Source organism: Battus philenor, unplaced genomic scaffold (genome assembly GCF_028537555.1).
Source record: "Battus philenor isolate CCGP_79_NKW_IND1 unplaced genomic scaffold, ilBatPhil1.0.hap1 SCAF_22, whole genome shotgun sequence".
NCBI lineage: Eukaryota > Metazoa > Arthropoda > Insecta > Lepidoptera > Papilionidae > Battus > Battus philenor.
In genome coordinates this window covers 4,150,861-4,174,170 of record NW_027181685.1, presented here as the reverse complement: position 1 = coordinate 4,174,170, position 23,310 = coordinate 4,150,861, and the positions used below count along the sequence as shown (strand labels likewise).

Genomic DNA, 23,310 nt, shown 5'->3' with positions numbered 1-23,310 from the left:
TTACGACATATATAAGGTAGTTAAAAAATTCGTTAAACTGTTTGTTATAAATATAGGTATTACATCATCTATTTTTTTTCCATAATTACCTAAGTATAGGTGAAGAATTGGATCATGAAATCTTTGTTAATATTGCCGAAATGCGCACTCATTGTTTCGTTTATATTTCGTATCGGGCCACGAGAAAGGCGTTGGCGATATGTACCGTTAATTCTACTACTGCTCAAATAAAGCCTCGTACACACTTGTTTTTTTCTTACGTATCTTGCTGATTATTACCGACCTTACATATTTTCTTAAATGTGTCATTGTTAATGAAAGCCGATATCGAATTTAGGTTGTTAAGTCGCTTTTATTGAATGCAAGATTATTTTTGCTAGTTCGAGTAATTTATATATTTAAGTAACAATTGATAATTTCCACAGAACATCCGTCTAATGTTATTGCATTGACGGCGAAAGTAAATACTATAATATAATTTAGTTCTCATGATAGTTATACAATAGCGTTTGACAAAATCGATTTAAAGAAATATAACTATATAAAGAATTATAATTATTATACAATGCACGTATAAAATAAATTTTGATAATTAAATAAAATTTGTAAATGTTACAATAAATAAAAACAAGGAAAAAACAGTATTTTTAAATTTTATCAGACAGTCATCTTAAAGATTTCTGTTGTGTAAGTGAAAACGTGTGCATAATCAGTTAACAAAATGTGGTTTGTACGTGTGATAGCTATCCCGTAGAGCGTTTAGGGTTGAACCAGGGATATACCAGAAGTATGAAATTTAAGTTTTTTATTTGACTTGAAAACGTAACATAAATAGTAGATGTTTTATCTTAGATGTGCAACCAGCGCATGCAACAGAAAAAAGGACATTTTTGAACAAGCAATAAAATAATGGTAATTATGTAAAGATATCAAAGCTTGTTGATGTTATATACTGTAAACAAAGAAGGCATCGTATTAGATATGTGGGCAGTTTTAAGGACAGTTTGCCCTAGGGCTGTGGTCACATTGGTAACCCTATTTGTTTGCCTAGTGCGTGTTATGGTAGTGGCACGTTCAATAACATCAGTGTGTCGGTTCGACGACCCCAATGCGCAGGCGCCGTTTGCAGAGACAAGCCGAGTCAACTGCGCGAATCTGATATTAGGTTTTTTTTTTAACATAATCAATCTTCCAGCTACTTTCCTGCTTGTATGAAGTAAGAACATTAAAAATGGATATTAATATGAAATTTTTCAACAGATGTTTTCAAATTGGAACATTACCGTTGAAATTCGGCAATGCCTCAAATTCGATAACGGAAACTTGCAATCGTGACTCCGCGGATAATTTCGCGTGAACAAAAGAAAAAAAGAATTGAAGCAATAACTGAGCTCAAAAGTGGGCAATTTTTACCGTTATAAGGAAGCCCATACTAACCTTGCTAGGGCCTCTGCTATAAGATAACGGAACCGCTAGTTAGTCACAGTTCATACGCGTATCTGGTACCTCGTACGTACTTTTTCTTAAACTAGTTATGAGTCTGTGTTAGGGTTGCGCTCGTTTATAACAGACATAGGTCACTGTTCCATAATAAATGTGAAACCTTGCGTGTATCCTGTCAATTTACGCATGAGCTCATCCAAAATGAATCATGAAGGTTCATTTAATAGGACATCTTCTTCGTTGCATATAGCTGAATGTCCCTGTACTTTCAATAAATAAATATCTATTTAATTTTTATCCTTTCAAAGGAATGTTTATTAGTAAAGATTAATTTATATATATTACAAAGTAACAGCTTTTAATTTTAAAATATATTACAGCTTTGTAATAAGTAAGCGACGTCACTTAGTAGGTGAACGTACTTTACAATGCAAAATTAGATCTTATCTAGAGAAAATTTTTAGTCGGGCTTTGTTCATTACAGAACGGCTTCATGATTAGTGACGGGCAACAGTAACGGTGCGAAAACTTTGGCCAGTCGGTTATAAGCCTAATTGTGCGCTGGGGCGGTAAGTGCAAATTGTTTGTATCATGGGAAAGCAAAAAAAAAAAGTAAAAGAACAAACTATAAATGAATGTAAGAAAATATAAGCTTTCATCGACGGTATTTTTTAACTTTTTCGTTAAACTTGAAGTGGCCGGTTACTAAAAGGGCTTGGTGTCTTTTCAGTGACTATTCTTGACTCTCGCGGAATTTTCGGCTCATCATTTCAGTCGGATTTCAAATGCTAGACGTCGGCCTCCCTCATCGCTTTATCAATAGGTACTGTTAAAAGCTATCGCGCTGACCTTGTAGATGGACGCCCTACTCCATCATCATCTCCTGTCCAGAACCTTAAGGTCTCTGCAGCAATCTTTTCTGCGCACTATGTGGTCTGTCCACTGCCACTTCTGCTTGCCTCTTCGCTCAGCTAAGCCGGTTACTTTCATCCGTCCATCGACTTATTAATATCTTTACATACTTGAGATATATTATGTACTATATTCATTGGTATCAGTTTATCTGAAAACGAAACAGCGCAATGCACAGTGGTCCACTATGCTCTACTCAACCCTTTACAATTCTGGGTCACTAACCTAATCAATATTCATATTCACAGCGCGTTCACACACAATTAGTTTCATTATACGATACAATTTCATAAGTAGTAAATCTTAAATTTAGATCGTAATCCTATACCTTTTGATATTCATCTATAATGCTATGAAATATGAATTTTGCTTTCAACAATGGGATATTTTTATTGTTGTGGCCTCTATTCATGCACCGAAGATAGAGTTAGAGAGCAATACAAGTATTCTTTAAGGTTTTTTATCTAAATAAGTAGGCTGAATTTTGGAAGACGTTTTTGTTTCTATATTTTATACAGGTTCATAACACAATAACATAATTTGACGTTGTAAGAATCACATATATTTAATTAAAAATCCTTTATGGGAGTGTGAGTTCAACTTTACTATAGAAAACTGATGAAGGTTGTAATCAATCATTTGAAATGTCAAGGCTCAAAGGGTCAAGGGATCTGTTGACATGGCCTTCTCTTGCGTCAACCTCAATAACATATGTACATCACTTTGTCGTTTTTTTACTAGAAATTCATTTAAAATGAACATTATAAATTCTAATAATGTGTTTGTTTTATTTCTTTTGGTGTTGTTTTTTTTATTTTGTACAGTGATAAAACGACTTATACGCTTGCAATTATAAAAAAGGTTATAATTGAAAACTAATTGATGAACACTAGTTGTTCTACAAAATAAATAAAAACAAAATTTTAAACGAATACACAATTCATCCGTGTTTTCTTTAATGAAAAAAATATGTTTTACAAATATGTTTACATTACTTTCTATTACTAAATGACGAAATTGGTATTCCTAAAACCTAAAAGGTAATTTTTACAGAAATGAATAATATTTTAAAATTATTTACACCTAAAGATAATCTGTTGCCGTTAAGAATGCGGAAAATTATGTATTTTTAAGCAAAAAATATATATTGAAAGAGTAGCAGTAACTATCTTGTATCTGTTAAACATTTAGTGATTTTTAAATTCTAGGAAAACAAATGTTTTAAATACAGTTTGAAATAAATAAATTCGACGGTAAACGAATGCTGCAATGATGAGTTGATAAAAAAAAACCAGATTGTATAATTAACACGTATAAACACAAATAAAACGTGTGAAACTGTAAATGACCAGTGCATTTAATATTTATTCAGTTGTAGTACACTCGACTCAATAATTATTAAGAATTAACATTTGGATTAACATTGAATTTGGAATTAGCATTAATGTCTATTCATTAAATGCGATCCGTCAAATCGGGGTCGTAGATTTGAAGATGGACGACATCTCGGATGACATTTGTGACAGATGAATTGGCGGGAAGAATGGGAGCTTCAGAAAGAATTCTTTATAGAGTTATAATTCACACGTGTTATTCGCCGTTAAAATAGTTGATTTTGTTTTGAATTGGATTTCTCAAGTTTTGTATTTAAGAAATAATTATTTATGTTTAATTACTAACTCCATGATTACATAAAAATAAAGGGAACCTTTTTGCAGTCAAAATTATTTAATTTAAAAAATACTGATAAATAATACTTTCGTATTAAGTTCTGATTAAATTTAATTTAAAGCACAACTAGTAATGTACAATTATTTTTCAGTTATAAGCACATTGTTAATACAAGCATTAGATAGACATTTCTGAAATCGGTTTTACATTTTTATATTAAGTAGTAACAAATCTAGTATAATGTGTAAATGAGTAGATATAACAGTTCAATATTCATATACATTCGTTATTCATATTTATTCAGTTCAATATTGAAGTATTCCAACCATTTTTGTTAAAATATTGATAAACATTTGGCGTGTTAAAATTTGTGCATTTGGGTTCTTTTAGGTGAAAGGTAATATAAACACTAATTGTCGAAAGTTATTTTCGGTTTTTCCGCGTCCTACGCAAGCGTATGCTTAAGGCTGGATCACGTACCGGTGGGTAGCAGTACAAATAGCGCAACGACAAACATTTTGAAACTCGACGGGTTGTCTCCGTTGAGTACTTGTTTGCGTGTTTAACTATAAGTTATTTTAGTTAGCAGCTTGGCAGGTAAACTAGTCGTTTGGTATTGTATTACTTGCCTAGTGTTTACGCTCGGGATTTGTTAACGATTACGCTTTAAAGGTGACATCACACTTAACTTATGAGAGTGTTAACCTCAACAGAAATATCTATATTTATTTATAAATAATAAAAAATCGTAAAATGTGTTGCTAAGAACGTAACTATATAACGGCTTGTCCAGGCTACTTTTTTATATTTTCGCTAATGTACAAAGGTTTTTTTTTTTCAAAAAAAGCAAAAAAATTCAGGTAATTGTCAAACCGATATGTCTATAGAGTTAACTAGTATGGAAAAAGCTTTCATATATTCTGTAAAGGCGTATCAATGGACACGACATTCAGAAATGAAGAGTCAAATAAGAAAAAGGTATGAAATCACCGGTCCCTAGCTGCAAAAATATGTGTTGTGGTGTGATATTACAAAAATTTAAGAGCCTTATAGCTTTATAATGAAAATATAATATAATTAATTATAATATTAAAAAACTCGTAAGCCGAATTATTTGATAAAACATTAAATCAATTGATGAAGTGTTCACTCTTACATACGTTATATTTATGACAGTGCGACGTCTATCGGGTCACCTAGTTTTGTAATAATTATCTATAGAAATATGCATCGGACCCTTACATTTAAACGTTGAGATGAAATAGAATCCACTGCATGACAAAAGCGAAACGCGTTTGAATGTAACAATATATATCGAAACGCCTAATCCGACCGCGTCTCGAGTGTTCCGTTTGTATTCCCATTCAATTGTACATTTCATTTGGAATAATGTCAATAAATATTATGGAGTCGTATCGGGTAATTCATCATATATCATTCACGCCTCTCCTAAAAGTGACAACAGTTGGTATTTACATAATTATGGGATAGTTGCGTCCCTCATTCGTCTGTATATCAAGAAACATCTTAATTATTACATTAGAAGAACATCTGGCCGACGTAGACCGCATAAATTGCTGTTTTCAGAGTCCAACCGCATAAACTTAATGTTTAATCTTCGAGCAAGGAAATATTCGCGTGCATTTAGCCAATTTTATTTAATTTGTGAAACTCAATATAAAGCAGCACGCAATGTAAACAACGGTTTAGCTACTTCAATTATTCAGTGTACTACATTGATAAAAACAAGTATTAAATGTGTTTTGGAAACAGTATGCAAATTTTAAGAAATTAAGTTCATTACACTTTCGTATCAATATATCTATTAAATGAATGACTTCTTATAACGCGCTTTTTATTTGTTTATTTACTCGTTATTATAAGTCAATATACGTAAAAAGGAATAAAATGTGATTAGGACCAATATTTAGCCACTTCCGCACCATACCTACCCTTTTCTTACTTAGGATGGACTTCCGCAAGGTAACGCTTGATTCCATTAAATATTTAAAATGTGATAGATCAAAATATAAACCAATTTATTATCACAAAACACGATTAGATTACTAGATTTCCGTATATCGATAAATTGTGAATTGTTTCGATCTATTGTGATAATTCATAATCAAACATCTTATTACTTTGTATTATTAAAAATCTTCATTGCGGTAATTAGTATGTAGTTTTAATATTTACGTTTTTTTAAAAATTAATTTAAAGAAATATTTTTGAAATTTTGTTTTGTGATGCAATTGATAATTACGTATGCGCAAGATACTACCGTATAGAAACGTGGTCTGTCGTTTTGTACGAGGATTGGTTGTTATTCTTTATTTATAGAAGCAGAGTGTCTGTGACGTCACAGTTTATAAACATAAGGCATAGTTCCCACGATTGCATCTACTTCCTGATTGTGGATTTTTATTTACATTTGCACCAACGTGATCATTATTAAGTTAGAACATACTGTAACTAAACTTATTCATATAGGAGAAGTGTGAATGAATTTTAAAACTTTACAAAAAATAATAGTTTTTTACATTTGGCAACATTGGTTGACAGCCTTGGTTTCCGTTTTATAACACGTAAAAAATTACGAACCGTTACTTTATACTACCACAACTACTTGCCTTGTGTAATATGCGGAACATTACAGTTTGAATGCAAGGAGTTCATAAGAAACATTTGGCTTATCATCATGTTTTAATAGGCTAAATTTCGCAGTTTGTTTCTTAAACCAGCGGTTGCAAACCTTTATTCACTTGCGAAACATTACAATTTTCTTGTTTAATTTTATTCTCTTAAAAAATACAATATAAACGTAGATAAATCTAATTTTAAATTTAACCCTACACTCCCCCAAGGAAATTAATATTAGAGCAATATTTCTCTATTATTGGAAGCAAATATTTTGACAGGCCGACGTTTTGTGTTTCCTTTGTCCTTCTGTCAGACGAAGCAAAAATAAATCGGACGGTTTCCGTGATTGAAATTGACGCGTTGCACTTAAAACAATAAAGCTACCGAGTTTAAATTGAGCATAATGAAATGTGATTGATGCATGTTGAAATGGATTGTGTTAAAGTTTGACATTAAAATGAAGGGGTTACCTTGACCACCCCGGTGCAGCGTATGAATGTTCTAGAATCTGCTTCTAATTACTAGTAGGCTGACTGACAAATATTTCTATTTATCTTTTGGGTTCTGTGGAGGCAAATATCCGCTTACTCTATGTCATCGACGTGAACCGAAGATATAGACGCGCATGTAAATTTTTCGAAATTTTCTAGTAGTCTAGAAATATAGAGACTTAATCTTCAGTCGTTCTCGTAAAATTTAAAAAAAATCTCAACAATCTTGATTACTATGAACGCTGTCGTAGTGTCCTTTGTACAATATCTGGCGATATATATTGCACATCGACCTTTGGAAAGAAAGGCCGCACAACTGACAAAATGTCACATAGGTAGTATCAGACAGAGATAATGCTCTACGAAGCCGAAATTAGCCGATTGTCTCTTTCTAAAGGTCGATGTGCAATATTTAGCGCCAGGTACTGTACGGAATATTACTTTAAGGAGCATTTTCATTTAATATATTAAAAAAATTGTATTATTACTCGTTACGAATGTTTTTACGCCGTATGCGAGTATCCGTGACTGTAAATATCCTCCAGGATTCAAGTTCCGCAAAAGTCATATTCACACGAGGTTCATACACCGGTAATTATTTATTGATCCGGTGCAAATTTATGCGATTAAAAAATTCCCCTCGCATTGTTTCAACAGAATCGAGAACTAGATGGGGACTCCTCCTCGTGTGTATTGACTCGCTGAACAGAGTATCGATAAGTTGTATAATATAATTATAAAGGAACTTTGTAATGACAATTTTTTTATGCTATGAATGCGTCTCTGACGATGCTGGCCGCCACCGGTTGGCGTTTCATATTGGAAATCTATGGAGGAGTAGCGGAGGTTCTACGATGATGTTCTAATTGAATTGAAGTGCGTTTGTCAGTGATACTTTTATTATACATACATACATACATACAAACCTTCGATTTTTTTGTCTAGTAAATTTGAAGTTAGTTTGATTTCGCACCTCGGTTAATTATTATTCTTTTTAAAACCATCTTTTTACTACTTTATAAACATATAGCCATGTATTTTATACTCCAATTTGAAATATGTTTATATGACGTGCCAAATCAAATGCCGAATACTATTGGTTTTTTTGCACACGTAAAATATTAACAAGAATACATTCTATTTTCAAAATAAATATATAATCGACAAGATTGTGAAAAATACTGTACATCCTTATTCAACCCCAGTGGTATTGGGATCATATTCATAAACAGATGCGCAGTCAATTAACAGCCTACATCTGTCAATGAGATGCACGGTTCGGTTACCGGCCGATGAAGGCAATTCAGATAATCCTTATTGGCTACTGTATAACGCACCGGTTTTCACATTAACGAAAACAGACTTTATGACAACGGAATAAAGTTGATAATAACGAAACTATTAATAGATATTAAAATTGTTTTATAATCTATTTTACATTCCGTGAATTATACAAAACAAATTTTGTTTTAATTTACAATATGAAAGCTATGTTATTAACTAGAAAAAAAAGATTCTTTAGAAATAAAATGAGGAGACTCGCCGCTTAACCCAGGTCACCGATGTAGCTCAAAGAATTTCTTTCTTAAATGGCAGAAGGTTAAGCACATCGCTAGTGCAACCGATAGCCGGTATACGTAGTGTGGGTATGTTTCCCACTAGGTGGACCGATGACATAGTTACGGTCGCTGGAATCGTAAGACAGGTCATTGATTTTTGGGAGAGACCTATGACTAAGAAATTATGAATCAAAAAATTGTCCAAAGCTCTACAAGGGTTTTTTTTGGGTTTAAATTTAAATGTACAGTGAACAAAACATTTGAACTGTGTTAAGGTTACAATTTAACGGTCGACCGGTCAACCAATTACGTAATAAAAGGATCATTGTTTAACTGCAACGAACTAAATGGTAGTACCACTCCCTCATTGGATCCCACGTGTTTATCTCGTAGCGTCCGTCATGGGAAACCATTTAACAAGGGTGATATATCGATAGTATCAATTATTTACCCTGCAGCAATCGTGCTCCGTTTGAACCAACCGGTCGTTATTGATAAATTATAGATTGACAAACCGTTCGACGCTCTATGAGAATCGAACACCTGTAGACTTTATTACAATTACCTCCTAAAATTACTACCGATTATTACCACGCCCTTAACTAGAAGAGCATGCAACTGTTCGTTCCTAATAGAGGCAATTTAATAATTTGTAATGTTAAACGATCACAGCTAATTTGATCATTTTTAATATTAAAATTTGTACTCGGCTCTTACAACTAAAGCATATATGATGATTGGTAATAGGTATAAAAGCTTTAAAGGGTTCAATGTATAACGAAATAACGCGAGAGGACGGTAGTTTTGATGTATTAAAATAATTGTAAACGATTACACAAATTTGCAATTTGAAACATTTACGAACAGAATGCTGAGACTTTTAAAGTTGTAAAAAATTTAAACGTGTGGTTTTATACATATAATCATCCTGTATGTGTGTATATTTAAAACCTATGTAATGCCATATAATATAGTTGTTTAACGTGCAAGATGATTCCAACAGCCATTGAGTTTATTATGGTAAAACATTATATTGTTTGAAAATGTGCAGAAACATGTTGGTTGTTCAAAATCATAAACCTGTTATTTCAGCATAACTATGCTGCTCTCGCTCCCGTATTGTTACGTACGAAAGCAAAAGTCTAAATTCCACTTTCACCGGAGGCCTTCTCAACAGGAATGAATTCAAGATTTTACGCTCTGCGACACCCGGCTTTCCCATAGAAAAACCTTCGGGGTCCTTGGCCCGTGACAGAACTCGATTTATCAGCTGTTTTTATGGGTTTTTGCTATTTACTTGCGGCTCGAGCGACTTGTCGAGGGAACAAACTGTATTAAAATAATTGCAAACTTTTTCATTAACCTTTTTCGCGACACTTTATTGTGATTGATGGTTAAGTATCATAATTGAATACGATAATGGTAATAACGTTAATTTTCAATAAGAAAAAAAAACTATAATCCCTAGTTCATTTAAAACTTTTTATATAAGAGGGACCCGAAAGTAATGTTTCTGTCGACAAATTTAAGAAAAAAAAACCGATTGATTTTTATCGTTCTGGAAATTTGTATACTAGATGGCAATAGGTTGTTGATAATTAAGGTGAAAATATTGTTGATTAGAAATAAAAACTTGTTAAAAGTGTAGTCGTGTGATTTTAAATTAAAAAAAGCGACATTACTTTCCGGTATCCCTAATATTTACGTTTCTCATTACTCAATTTATTATTGTAAAGATAACTTATTTACGTTTGATTTATTAAATGTACAGCTTATTGAGATTTGATTAAGCGAAGGTTTAAAGACACAAAGCTAGCGACATACACCAGCAGATAGGTAAGTAGATGAACAGACGGCTGTTGGAGTAGACACGGCCTGGCAAACAGTGTACGACGTCTACTTAAGGTGGACAGAATGAATAAATAAATAGTAGCAGCCCATAATTACAGTAAATGTGACAAATATTTAGTCATGTACTTAGTTAATTGTATAACTAATATGTGCAATATAAAATACTGAATCTACTATCAATATTTGACTAAATTATGTGACAAATATAACATTGTATTAGACTTATAAATTTGTAAGACACTTTAAAAATTGTGTGAAAACACGTACAATGTTATACGGCATGTAGAATATTCAGTTACAGTCAAATTTAACGTATTGCAGGCATGTAATCGAGATAGCCTCGTTCGCGTTCACGCAATAATTAGAAAGTGCCGCTGCGGTTTCTTTTTTATTGAAATATATATTTCACGAATAGGTGCTAACATGTGTTATGTTTACGTATTTAGTATATTTCATATTTAACTTTTTTTATATACTTGAATATTACATTTATGCGTTTAATAGTGAAACGTTCTAATGTTGATTAATCTATATAAATAAGTGATTTTATAAATTGTTACGCGCAAAACTCGACCGAATCGTCCTATTTTTTTCACGTTTTTTTTTTTAAATAAGATTAACTTTTTCCGACAAACTACAGAAAAAAATACTTCTGAGAGACTGTAAAACATTTTGTTTTAGTGTTTTTTTTTTTCAAATTGATTAGGCTGTTTAGGTAATCAAATTATATTATTTACTAGTCAAAATAACACTTGGAAAGGAAATTCATCATTACTTCCTGTGTGCGTAAGTAAATTTTTAAACAAAAAACAGGAAGTTTTAATTTTACATTATTCTTATTGGACTTTGATTGGCTAATATGAGGTATTACTGTAAAAAGCTGTCCCAATGACTAGTTCTGTCATATTAAAATTTTAGACAAGTTCTAATGTATATATAATTAAAAAATTCTTCATAAAGCGAATTACAGTTCAAAGCGTGCGAGAGAACTTTTAATTATGTGCAAGTATCAGGAAGAGTCTCAACAGGGCTGACTTTTTGAGTCGAGGTGCCTCCATTACTAGGAACTGTATAAGGTTCAGCGCTGGCTATCCAAGGCATTGGCGGAGAAAAGCATGTGAAACTGCAGTTTTTATTCCTGTACGTTAGCAGCCGTTGGGCGCATTGAACCATATCTTACATTGCTTGCTTCCTTAGGGTGGTGCCACACGTGAGCGCGGGCGGGAGCGTGAGAACTGTAACGTACTTTGACGCATTAGTCGCGTATCGATGCCCACCCATTGCAATTAACTTGGCAAGTGCAAGAAACCTGCGCAATTACTGACAAGTGTCAATTCTTCAACAGGACGAGGGGACAGGACAGTCTAGTAACTAACAAGTTCACTTCCCAACACAACCGTAGGTAGTTATACAAACAATCGTATGTAGTTGTACCCAAAAAATTTGTTAAAATTAGTTACGAATAACGAAAGAACCTAAAATGGACTTATTTTCGAAAAAAAAAAACAATCATCTAATCAACGATTGCCCTAAAATTTAACTATATTTAGCATAATAAAATGTATTATGTTTTAAAAAAAATCTTTTTCATTTGGTTTCTACAATTTGCTGATTATCAATAAACTACCGCAGGTAACATTGCATTTAAAGCTTTTAAAAATAGTAGCATGTCATTTTAATAAACTTGCTTTATACAAAAATCTTTGAACCTTTGTCCAGTGAGGGTTGGATTCTGTTTGCAAAGCCACAAACAATTAATGACATCACTAATTTAATGTAACCGTGCTAATTCTTTATTAAAAACTGGGCAAAAATACTTCCGTGAATTGTTTAAAACAGTAAATGTCGCGTTTGTATGTTTGTAAATAGTGAGTCATCGTTCCTTAATCTATCAGTTAGTTGTACGGAAAGACGTGTTCATATTGACCAGCTGTACAAAAAACGGACACTCGACATTCGTTAATTTACAATTTAAAATCCTAGCAATTCGTAAAGCGATGTATAAGCTGAGTGATAATAATGTATCAGTGTTTTATTTATGTGTATATATAAATATTCGGAGAACTCTATATGATATTTAAAATGAATAATTGTTCCAAATGCAAACAATAACATATTGCGTCGTAAAATAAAGAAAACCGTTTAAATTTTAAATTAAGAACACGAACCGCATATTTATGTATTATTACAGATATCCCTCGCAATTGCAGCCGCGCTGCATCGGGCGTAGGGTGCGTTCGCTATTAATATTGTACGGCAAAGGTTGGCACGGGGTAGCAGATGCAGGGAGCGACCGTTACCGTCCCCTGTCTGTTGAAATATTACAATTTACAACACGTGCGCTGACAACATTGCGTTCCTTATCACCCGCATGAAATTCAGTTTTAAATATTCGATAACTTCGCGCATATGTTCCTTAGAAAATAATACTGGCAATGTAGCAGTGGTTAAGTATTGCGAATTGTAATCAAATATCGCGGACTATGTTCCCGGTAGCACACTTTGTGTAATTTTTTAATATTACAACTGATAAAAGGCCATTCAGTAAACAGAAATCGTGACGGAATAGGTATATCATAGGATCAAAAAACCCTAAATATTTTTTTAATTGACATACACTGCTGTTTAATGGACGTAGGCTAAAATCTCTGTTATAATTAATGAATGACAATATGCGAAACTCAAAGGCTGTATGTACCAGGCATACTAGTGTCACCAGATTGGGCGGCTCAGCTCTTACATAGTTTAGGCGGAAGCATCATAGAGTAACTAGATTAAGTGCCGTCTTGTAAGAATCTTGGCTTGAAACTTGAGAAGAATATTGTTCGGTTGCTACTGCCTGGCTAACATTATTATCAGTTCGAAAAGTATTAGCGTCGCAAGAGCGATTCTATTTACAATAAAGACTACGCTTTCTGGACCACTGGTAACATCTACCAATCACCACTTACCCTATATGACGAATTTTAATTATACCCTCGACTTATCGGCATAATTAAAAATTACATTTAAACATATAACCGTTCCAATGTTGGTATATTTTTTTATCTTGAACACTATGGCAACTAACATAACATTTTCGATAAAAAAGAAAAAGAGGGTAGAGGGAGGAATGACAGTTAAAAAATCAATATGACCGTTAGTACGGGCGAGGGTGCCGACACAAAGGGTGTCTGTCGCACGAGCCAGTATTCGCCCGCGCAACTCATTACGAATAACAATACAGATTTATTATGGAATGCGGACAGATGGGTTATGTATATATATATTTTTTTCAAACAGTATTTACACGCACTTTTGAATCGTCAATTATTTTTAACATTATAAGTAATACGTTACCACCGGCTTGGAATGCTGATCTACTGAGAAAAGCCAACTAAAAAAATTAAATTATTATAATATCAACCATGTGATACGTAATTAAGATAAACAAGTCATTTAATGTAATCTGCAACATATCTAGTATACATATATATGCTGCATATCCAAGATACAGCTGAGTTTGGCTCTGTACGCATATTCTGCAATTGAATTCAGTTTAATAACAATTTGTGTATCATATATAAAATATATTTAGCAATATATTTATTAATTTTAGACTAAAAACTATGAAAAAGAATTTCTAAAAATGCAGTAGTGCAGAATTTATTTAATATTTAAAATAGAAAAAAAAACCGGTCATTTGTATATCTGTCCATGTAATCTGAGAATAAAATACAATTTCAAATGCAACTAGCGTTGTTTCTAATACAATACTAGAAACCCCGCAGATGTCCACTCAAGTTCCCATACGCAAATCAAATCGTAAGTTCAACGACCCCAGAAAAGGTATAATTATGTTCCGTAACAGTCAAAGGGACGTAAGAAATTGGGTGACCCGATTATTTCTTAGACCCCCTACATAGTTTCTACGGTTGGTCAGTTTTAGACAATAAAAACGTGACCCCAAAGTGCGATTTAAGTGCTCTTAAACTTTCATAGTAAAAACATACATCTGCCCAAAATATTTTTTTTAATTAAGATATGAGAAATATCGTTTTAGTTTGTGCTCACATTTACATAGATTAGAAACTAAACGTTATAATAATTTATAAATATAATTATGATAAGGCATAAAAAACTTACCATATTTCGTATAAAAAACTTATGTAAAACATAAATAATAATCAAGTAGCAAATTCATGATAACAGCAACAATTAACAAATGTTAAAAAAAAGTTCGCCATTTTGTAAAATGGCTTCAATTCAGTGCTTGAGTGGCGTCCCACGCGCGACACTTTAGCGCGTGGGTGCGACAAGGACAGGTAATGTTTACTACGAAGCGTATTTGACAATTCCTAGAACTCTGTAGGGAGATTTCGAATTTAAAAAATAAATATGCGTCTTATGAGTTTTTTTTTCGTATTGGAATTGACGTCTTATTGCACCTCGTACAATATTTGAAAGTAATTTTCTATAGAGTTTTTAATTTAAAATTATATTTATTGAAACAGGCATTTATACACACTAATGACCCGTCCATTATTTGAAAATTTTAAGTAGTAAGCTACCATTGATTCCAAATGGTGGTCAGCTAAAAAGAGCCATCAAAACCTGAACAACTATTCTTTTTAAATGAATTTTAACAATGTTAGATGAATATCTACATAATAATATCAATCATATTAATTATTCCAAGATAATTTCGTTTAACTAGAAACTCTTGAATACTATAATAAAATTTATTTGATAATGTAAATGGTCTAGGCTAGGTCCAGTCTAGATAAAAACCAATCGGATGATAGATAGCTTTACTCAATTACGAAAACATATTTTTACATAACATTACGAAATTCAGGTAAGCTTTCCATGGGTTTATTTTGATCCTGACTAATAGTGGATCCATTATAAAATACCATTTCGAATTTTAATATCTAGTACTGAACTAAAATGGAACCAAGTTTAACTCTATAGTGGAATAGTGTCTTAGTTCACTATACTATAGTTTCAGTTTTATTTTTATCAAATTGGATTCTTTAAAAGTGATCACAAATATTCCTAAATAACATGTAAAAATATAATATAATTAAATGTTAAATAAATAAATATTGCTGAATATCGTGAACCAGCTAAAACCTTAAACATAAGACGAGAAATAGAAAGATATCCTCATCATTATAGATTAAAAAAAAATTTAGTACTTTTTGTAGAAATTATAAATTAAACCAATCGTAATTAATCATTACAAATACAATATAATACAGAAGTGAAAAAGTGTTATAAATATTTCTATGGTTCTTATCCGTAAACCTAACAATAATTATTAATTAAATTTATGTAACATATAACGAATATCTACAACAAAACTACTTTAATGAATATCTACAATTAAACTACTTTATCTACCATCCCTTTTAGCGTCTTTTTAATGAATCATCGAAATATTTAATTTTAAAGGTACATACCAATATATATATATATATATATATATATATATATATATATATCTCCAGCATATGTGCATATATATGACTTGTAGATTTGTTTGTCAGGTATAAAATATTTTGTTATCCAATTTTGAGCCAAATTTTTCATTAAATTCTTATAACATTATATGTTAAAATTCAGAACTTTACTGTTTGACTTTATTAGTCACTTTTAACAATGTAAACATTTAAAATGGCAAGAAAGTTCAAAAATAATTTTCACATGCTCCCATTGTACTGTTTACTACACTTGTTAGAATTAATAATAACATTTTCGCATGATTGACTCGGTTAGCGGACTACCACACGTGTGCAATCTAAAATGGGCTAAGTGTGGGAGACTACTAGCGTTCGCGCCATAAACAAATGATTTAGGTCAAGCTTTGATCATACGCACTCATAATTGGCAATCACGCTAAAACATGTGTTTCAAAAAGCTATATTATTATAAATATGAGATTAAGTTTGCATATACTACGAAATAAATATATTTGTCGAAATAACGGCTTAAAATTTATTATTTATAATACGTAAACAATCATCTAAATTATTTAATAAGCAGTTAAAATCTTAAGCAACCCAATACCGGAAGTCAAATTAAAAACTAACTAAGAATAGTTTAAGACGTAATTTTTAATTAAGCGCTTTGAAATTATTAAATAAAGACTTCCCATTTGGAGCTATTGTAAATTTAACACCTTGATGGACAAAAAATATTTAGCACACTGGCCAGTTACAAAAGAATTTAGAAGGCGTGCTTTCTTCTAGTTACAAGGGGTGATATAATAGTAAAACTTAAACAAAAAATTTGTTGCAGTAATTAATTAATAGCACAGTTACGAAACTAAATTTTAAATGACTGTTAATTATATAAATTTATAATTAGTACACTGTTTGTATTTGTTAAATTGCGATTTCAGACTGGCATTTATACGCCTTTTTTTAGAAATAAAAACAACAACTACCGTTGCAAAAATTTCTTGCCTTGCTAGAAATTAATTGTGTATGCAGTTTTAAGTTCAACAACACAATCGTCGTTGACCGATAAAAGTCACGACAATCACAACGTGGAATGACCTTGAATCTGTACTGGTCCATTCTGTTACCACGTGCATTTGCAGTAACCATAATAAATAGCGCATGCAAAAACCTTACTTCGCATCGGTAAAATAAACACGTAAATAATTTACTGATAACATAATGATAACACAAAGCCCTCAATTCGCTAATTACGAAGTTAAACAAAAATTTTGTGACGTATGTCAGTATGTTTATTTTCATAATTATGTGTTCCTAATGTCATTGTCCATTCAATAACAGAACGAAAAAAATTGAATGTTTACAAATAAGTGACAAACACTGACCTGTTATTCTTTTTTGTGTTTTCGCATTCTCAGGACTTGATACTTGAGCCTCTTGTGAGTTTGCACTCGGTTTAGGAGTGGTTATTGTGATTGGTGATCTTCGGAGGGCGGCCGGGACAGAAGACGCGGGAACTAATTGCCATGCGAATCTTTGTGCTCCGGGTAAGGGTTTCTCATTCGTAAAATCAAAACCCCATCTTTGACTATCTAACTCCAGTTGTCTTGCTAATTCTCGTTCTACAAATCTTCGGTTTTCTTCTCTGTCAGTGCAACCGAATAGGTTTCTACGAACTCCATCAAGGGAGGTAACACCGCGCACACGGAGGGCCCTCGTGTCCAACATTGTCGTGGCCTGCAGGCCAGGGGCTCTCACACTCAATGTAGACATCTTCGAAACGGAGTCCAATTGCACAGCCGAACACAGGCCGAACGCACTTCCCGATCGCATCCGCGACGCTCTTCGCCTAACACAAACAAGATGCAAACTTTAGTTTTACTGGGTATATTAAGACGACAGATTTAACACTCTAGTTAATGTAAGGTTCATCACGTATTAATTGAAAAAAGTGTTTGTCTATTAAGCAAGTAAACAAGTCGTATACAACGCGACGTGGTGCGCTTGTGACATAATACGTCCACACGGGCGGTGATCGAATATCGACTGAACGGCGTACGCTTCGTGTTCGTTCTTTGCACGGCCGACGACGCGACGCGCCTTTTAGTTCTTCTCTTTGCCATGGTGTGGCGCTGTGTACATTTATTTGCCCTACGTTGCGCAAAAGTCACCATGTTTGTTACGAATAACATTTAACAAAATATTACGCGGCAGAAGAACATTTATTTTTATCTTTATATCTATATATTGCGCGTGTATATAATAAGGGGGAAATGTAAGTTTTATAAAAAAATAATATTCATAATATAATTATGTATAATAATAATTTAACTACGCATTTAGGAATTTTAATTGATAAAGGTTTCTAGCTCCTATGCTTTAAAAAATAAAATAATTTCAAAGTAAGCGTTAAAACAAGAAGTTAGATTAGTTTTATTTTATTAAAATTTCCATCCTCATTTTTTATTTTTATTTATTATTATTTATATGTATAACTTTTTATTATTTATCATTATCTTTATTTATCCTCAAACTTAGTTTCTGCACAAGTAGACTAGTTAATAAAAAAGTAATAATGGCTTTTAAAATGAATTGGGTGTACAATTGATATTAATTTTTTAGTTAAAGAAAAATGGATTTTTTTCATACTAGGTAATTAAAATAATCTTGGTAGCTCTGAATCATATTTAAAAAAATTTACTATATATTTACAAATATTGTATATTTATTTTTTATTTTATAGTTACATAAACAAGCACAATATATTATGCAATTTATTGGACAGGAACTTCATTCATTTATTAATGCATATTTTATTTGTAGAGTATATCAATTCCATAGCGTATTTAATACAATACAATGTTTATTACTTTAATTTCAACATTGTTTCTTATTAGAAATAAATTCATTACGACTGCAACGTAGCGATAAAAATATTTGTATATTTCCCAAAATATAGGCATAATAATTATAGAATGAATGGCAACACTGACATCGGACTTGTTTACGAAGAACGAAGACGTGTCTAGTTACGTGTGCAGCATACTTTAAATCTACTTATCGAAAATACCGCCATCTCTTTTACTCTTACGTTTATTAGTGTTGTTAAAAGAAGACAGAAGATATATTAATAGTACTTAATATCGCCGCCATTTTGCCGATGCAAGGCTGACTAGATTTGTATGATACGATTTATACCGATTATTACGGCTCTATTTTGTTAGTTTTTTCCGATATTTTAAAAGTAGCATGAAAATATTTGTTAAATTGTTACGTTATTTACTATTATAATATATCTTCCGCGTTTTTTAATTCTTTTCTATAGAGTCAAAAAAGAATTTCTGAAATATTTTCGATATAGTTGCTGTTATTGCGCAAGATAATGAAAAAATAATGTTACTTATTAATATTTTATGACATAAATTACAAAACATCACTCACCTCTGGGTGTATATAATAAAATTTCACGGAAAAATCGTCAATTAACCGTCGGGGTTCACTGCACTGCTGTACTAATTTTTGAGATATGACAATGACGCGATGGCGAGAACGCGGGATCGACGCTCATTGGTGGAAAATGGCGGCCGTTTGTCCGATTGGATACACGATTTTAGGCGGCAAATTTCGGTTGGTCGAGGCGGCGGATGGCGCGAAATAAATGTAAGACTTTCCGGTGCGCATGAGCTTTGTTACGGAAAATTTTATTTGGCGCGTTTTGTTCCCGCTTCTTTTTTCTACCTACAATAATTCTGCCTGATGGTAAAGATTAGGTTACTTTTGATTCCTGAACACAAAATATTATTTAATATTGTAAATGACACATGATACTATCTGTCTAAATTAAATACTTGATATAAGTTATGATTTATACGCTTTTTCTGTACCATTAATAGTTAAATTTCAGCTTTTGTGTAAAATTTAAGCATTTAAAACTGTTATTTTGGTATAATATTTATTAAATGACAGCGGTACCATTTATTTTTAATTTGTAGTACGGATTTAATTTCATTGTGTATATTATCTAATATTAATAAATAAGTTAACTAGTGATTGCGTTTATGAATGTGATGCTCTGTATTGCTAACAGTAACAGTTTTTCGTTGCAAATTGCTCAAGATCTATTAAAAGATGCAACTAATTTGTGGGTTTCCTTCACGGTATACCAACAAAAAACGTTTCCGTTCTGTAAGCAGATGTTTTCAGTAACGTTCAATTTTAAAGCAAAAAATTGACTTTCTTTGCAGGTGCGTGGTGTTACATACGGACATTTTATGATTCTTTTTTAAATTAACTTCGATTTTAGTTAATGAAAATTCTTTCTAGTAACACCAACGAAGAAAAACAAGAACAGACAAGTTTACAGAGAAAATTTGTTCGAATATCAATTGCAAGTCTCATTCGAATCTGGTTGAATTATAATTATGATAGAAATAATTTTAAAACTATTTTGAATATTTTAACGAGTTATACATTGGTCATATGAATTAATAGGTTTACATAATATTAGATTTGAAAGCTTTATAGGCTCATTTTATGTTCATTAATATTTAGTACTCTATCTAAAAGTAAACGGTTTCAAGTAAGATGCATTTGCAAAATTCGGTTTACTACATATTTTAAATAAGTTTTTACTATTTGCCCTGCAGACTTTGTACTGTCAGAAGTTACCAGTCTGTCCTTTTTAATAGAGTTTCAGTGTGATCACTTCATAGAGGTGATAAAAAATAGATGTAAAAGTTATAAGCCGCTTTAATGACGAATGGGCTACACATTCACCTCTTAAAAGATTTTACAGCTATAATCGCTGCGTTACAGCAACTATACTTTTAAAAAAAACAGTGTATTTTTCAAAGTGGGCAACACTTGACTGCAGTCTCGCCACATGTTTTTTTATTTAATTTTTTCTGAAAATTGGAGTTAAAAGTGTTTAAAATTTAATGTAGCTTGTACAGTTTAATAAAGATAGCAAGTCGTGAGTTTACAATTTTTTCTCAGCAAAAAATTTGATTTAGCCGCAACGGATGATTGATGTGAAACATATTTGGGCCACACCTCGGTCTTGGCGGCAAAAAAAAATTTACTCTCATCCGACCGGCTGTCAAACACAGATTTCATGCATTTCCGATTTTAAGAGGATATATTTCTCTGTTAGTATTGCGTAATTGGAATCTTAACGAATTTGTGAATAATATTTTTTATTATTTACAGATTTGGTTTACTTTTGGACTTTATATTTAAATATAAACATATCTTTGTTCAAGGCATAGGCATTTACACATTCTAACATTATATTATAGTAAGTTTCCGCTAGCTCCGAATGCTGTTTTGCTGAAAAATGCGTAAATGAAATGAAGTCTTTGATGTTAAAAGTTTCACACATTTCGATCAACTAAAAATCTTGAATGTTGTAATAATATTTACATGTTCACCATGTTTGTGATTTAAGCTTATTCGTCAAGCTTAGTGTCAATTGACAGATTGTTACCACAGAACGATTGATTTATTTAGGTTATTTTCATTTGAATTGAATTTTGACAAACAGGTTGATGATAGATAATGTTGTTGACAATGACACTATTTTTATTCGTGAAGAAAAAAATGTGACGATATGCAATCAAGATAAAGGATAACATTCTGTTATCATTAAAAATATTTGTTATACGTTGCTCTAAGCTCCATAAAATAAATAGTAATAAGTGGACAACTTTGAATGATTTTGCATTTTATTTATTCAAAATTAAAATTAATTATAGCAATTTTATATGGCAATATTTTTCGTATTTTCGTTGACTACAAATTCGAAATTACTCTCACAATGACGTTTGTGGTCTATGTTCATATTAAACAATAAATAGGAAATCAAAAATCATTTTCAAAATCAATGAAGATGAGTTGGAAAGACTTTAACTTTAACTTTAACCTGGGGGAAGTTTCGGACAAAAGAAAATTTTAGAGAAACATACAGCCTAAATCGGTAAAATATTGTATTTGTTACGTGTGTGAATCCTACTTTATTATATGGTAGTTAAAAATGAACATTTACTGACAAAGTTTAAAAGCGGAATAAAGACTACGTGAAGTAAAGTAAGGATGATGTGGATCAATGGATAAGGGCACACTCTGGTTAAGAAAAGCCCAAAAGATCAGATACCTAGATACCTCGAGAAAAAAAAATAATTAAAAGAGACATAATCATCGCTCTAGTAAATATTTATTAAACATTTTTTTAAAAACTGATGATGACTAACCATATTGAGAGACCAAGAACTAAAAGATACATAGACACATATTGTTATATCAGATATAATATGCATTAGCTCACCTAAGCCCTTATATTAAAATGGCGATGAGCTGGGCACGTAATGCGCTTTAAAGTTAAAAGGTGGGCATTGATGTCAATGTAATAGAAAGGTTCATTAGCAAAAGAGCAGTTGGTTGACCATAAAAAACATAATATTTTGGAAATCGCATGAAGGAACTTGGTGAAAGAGAGGTCCAAATCAGAAAAGAAAATTTTAGCAACTAACATTAAGGAATAACTAAACATTACAAAGGTTACTGTAAATGTAATTATTAAAAGATTTTGATATAAATTTAGCTGCTTTATTATTATTAAATGCGTCTGTACCGTGTACATGTGAAATTTCAATAAATTCAGTCCAAAAAAGTTAGCCTGCGTTTTATTTAACATTCATATTGTTACAATACAATTAAGTTAATATGTATCCGTTGGAAGTCCAGGGACAAGTTGGATATCCTGCTTTGTTAAGGTCGTTCGAAAACGTTGGACGCCAGTTACATCTGTTCGGTGCTATTTGAAATTTTTACGTGAGGACTATGAACGTTCTATGACTGAAATGACGATCGTGATATTCTTTCGAAATAAGGCCTGTCTTAAGTAATATATTTTAAAAATATTAATAATAGATTACTTTATGTTGACACATGGTTATGAACAAGAACTGAATATGGTATTTAATTTAGTTTATCAACTGAAGTTTATTGCGGGAAAATAGTCGTGATTGTATTGTATGGTGTAGACTATTTATATATGTTATTATAAACGTTTAAAATAAATATAAAGAACTACGCATGAGTCTTGTAAGAATCGTATCTTGTCGGCAAGCAATCCAATCAGGGCAGGTCCTTTGAAAGGATCAATGGACACGCTATCCCGTGTAATTGTTTAAATGTATACTTTCGTACAGTCGCAAACAAAACTCTTTAAATGTGCAATAATAAATATATTAATTATGTATTTAGATAATTTAATTTTAGTTATTCTACTACACAGGGATA

The 23,310-nt window shown here is 31.9% G+C and overlaps 1 protein-coding gene across 1 annotated transcript in view; it reads right to left on the bottom strand.

Annotated features, from left to right (window-relative positions):
- Window positions 1-19,515, bottom strand: part of dap (dacapo) — a 51,950-nt gene extending 32,435 nt beyond the window's left edge. The window contains exons 1-2 of the mRNA XM_068766890.1: window positions 19,453-19,515; window positions 17,397-17,860 (exon numbers count right to left, since the gene is read on the bottom strand). Of these exons, the coding sequence (XP_068622991.1) occupies window positions 17,397-17,844 (448 nt within the window). The 5' untranslated portion in view covers window positions 17,845-17,860; window positions 19,453-19,515. The remainder of the gene's footprint in view (window positions 1-17,396; window positions 17,861-19,452) is intronic.
- Between the last annotated feature and the right edge of the window lie 3,795 nt (window positions 19,516-23,310).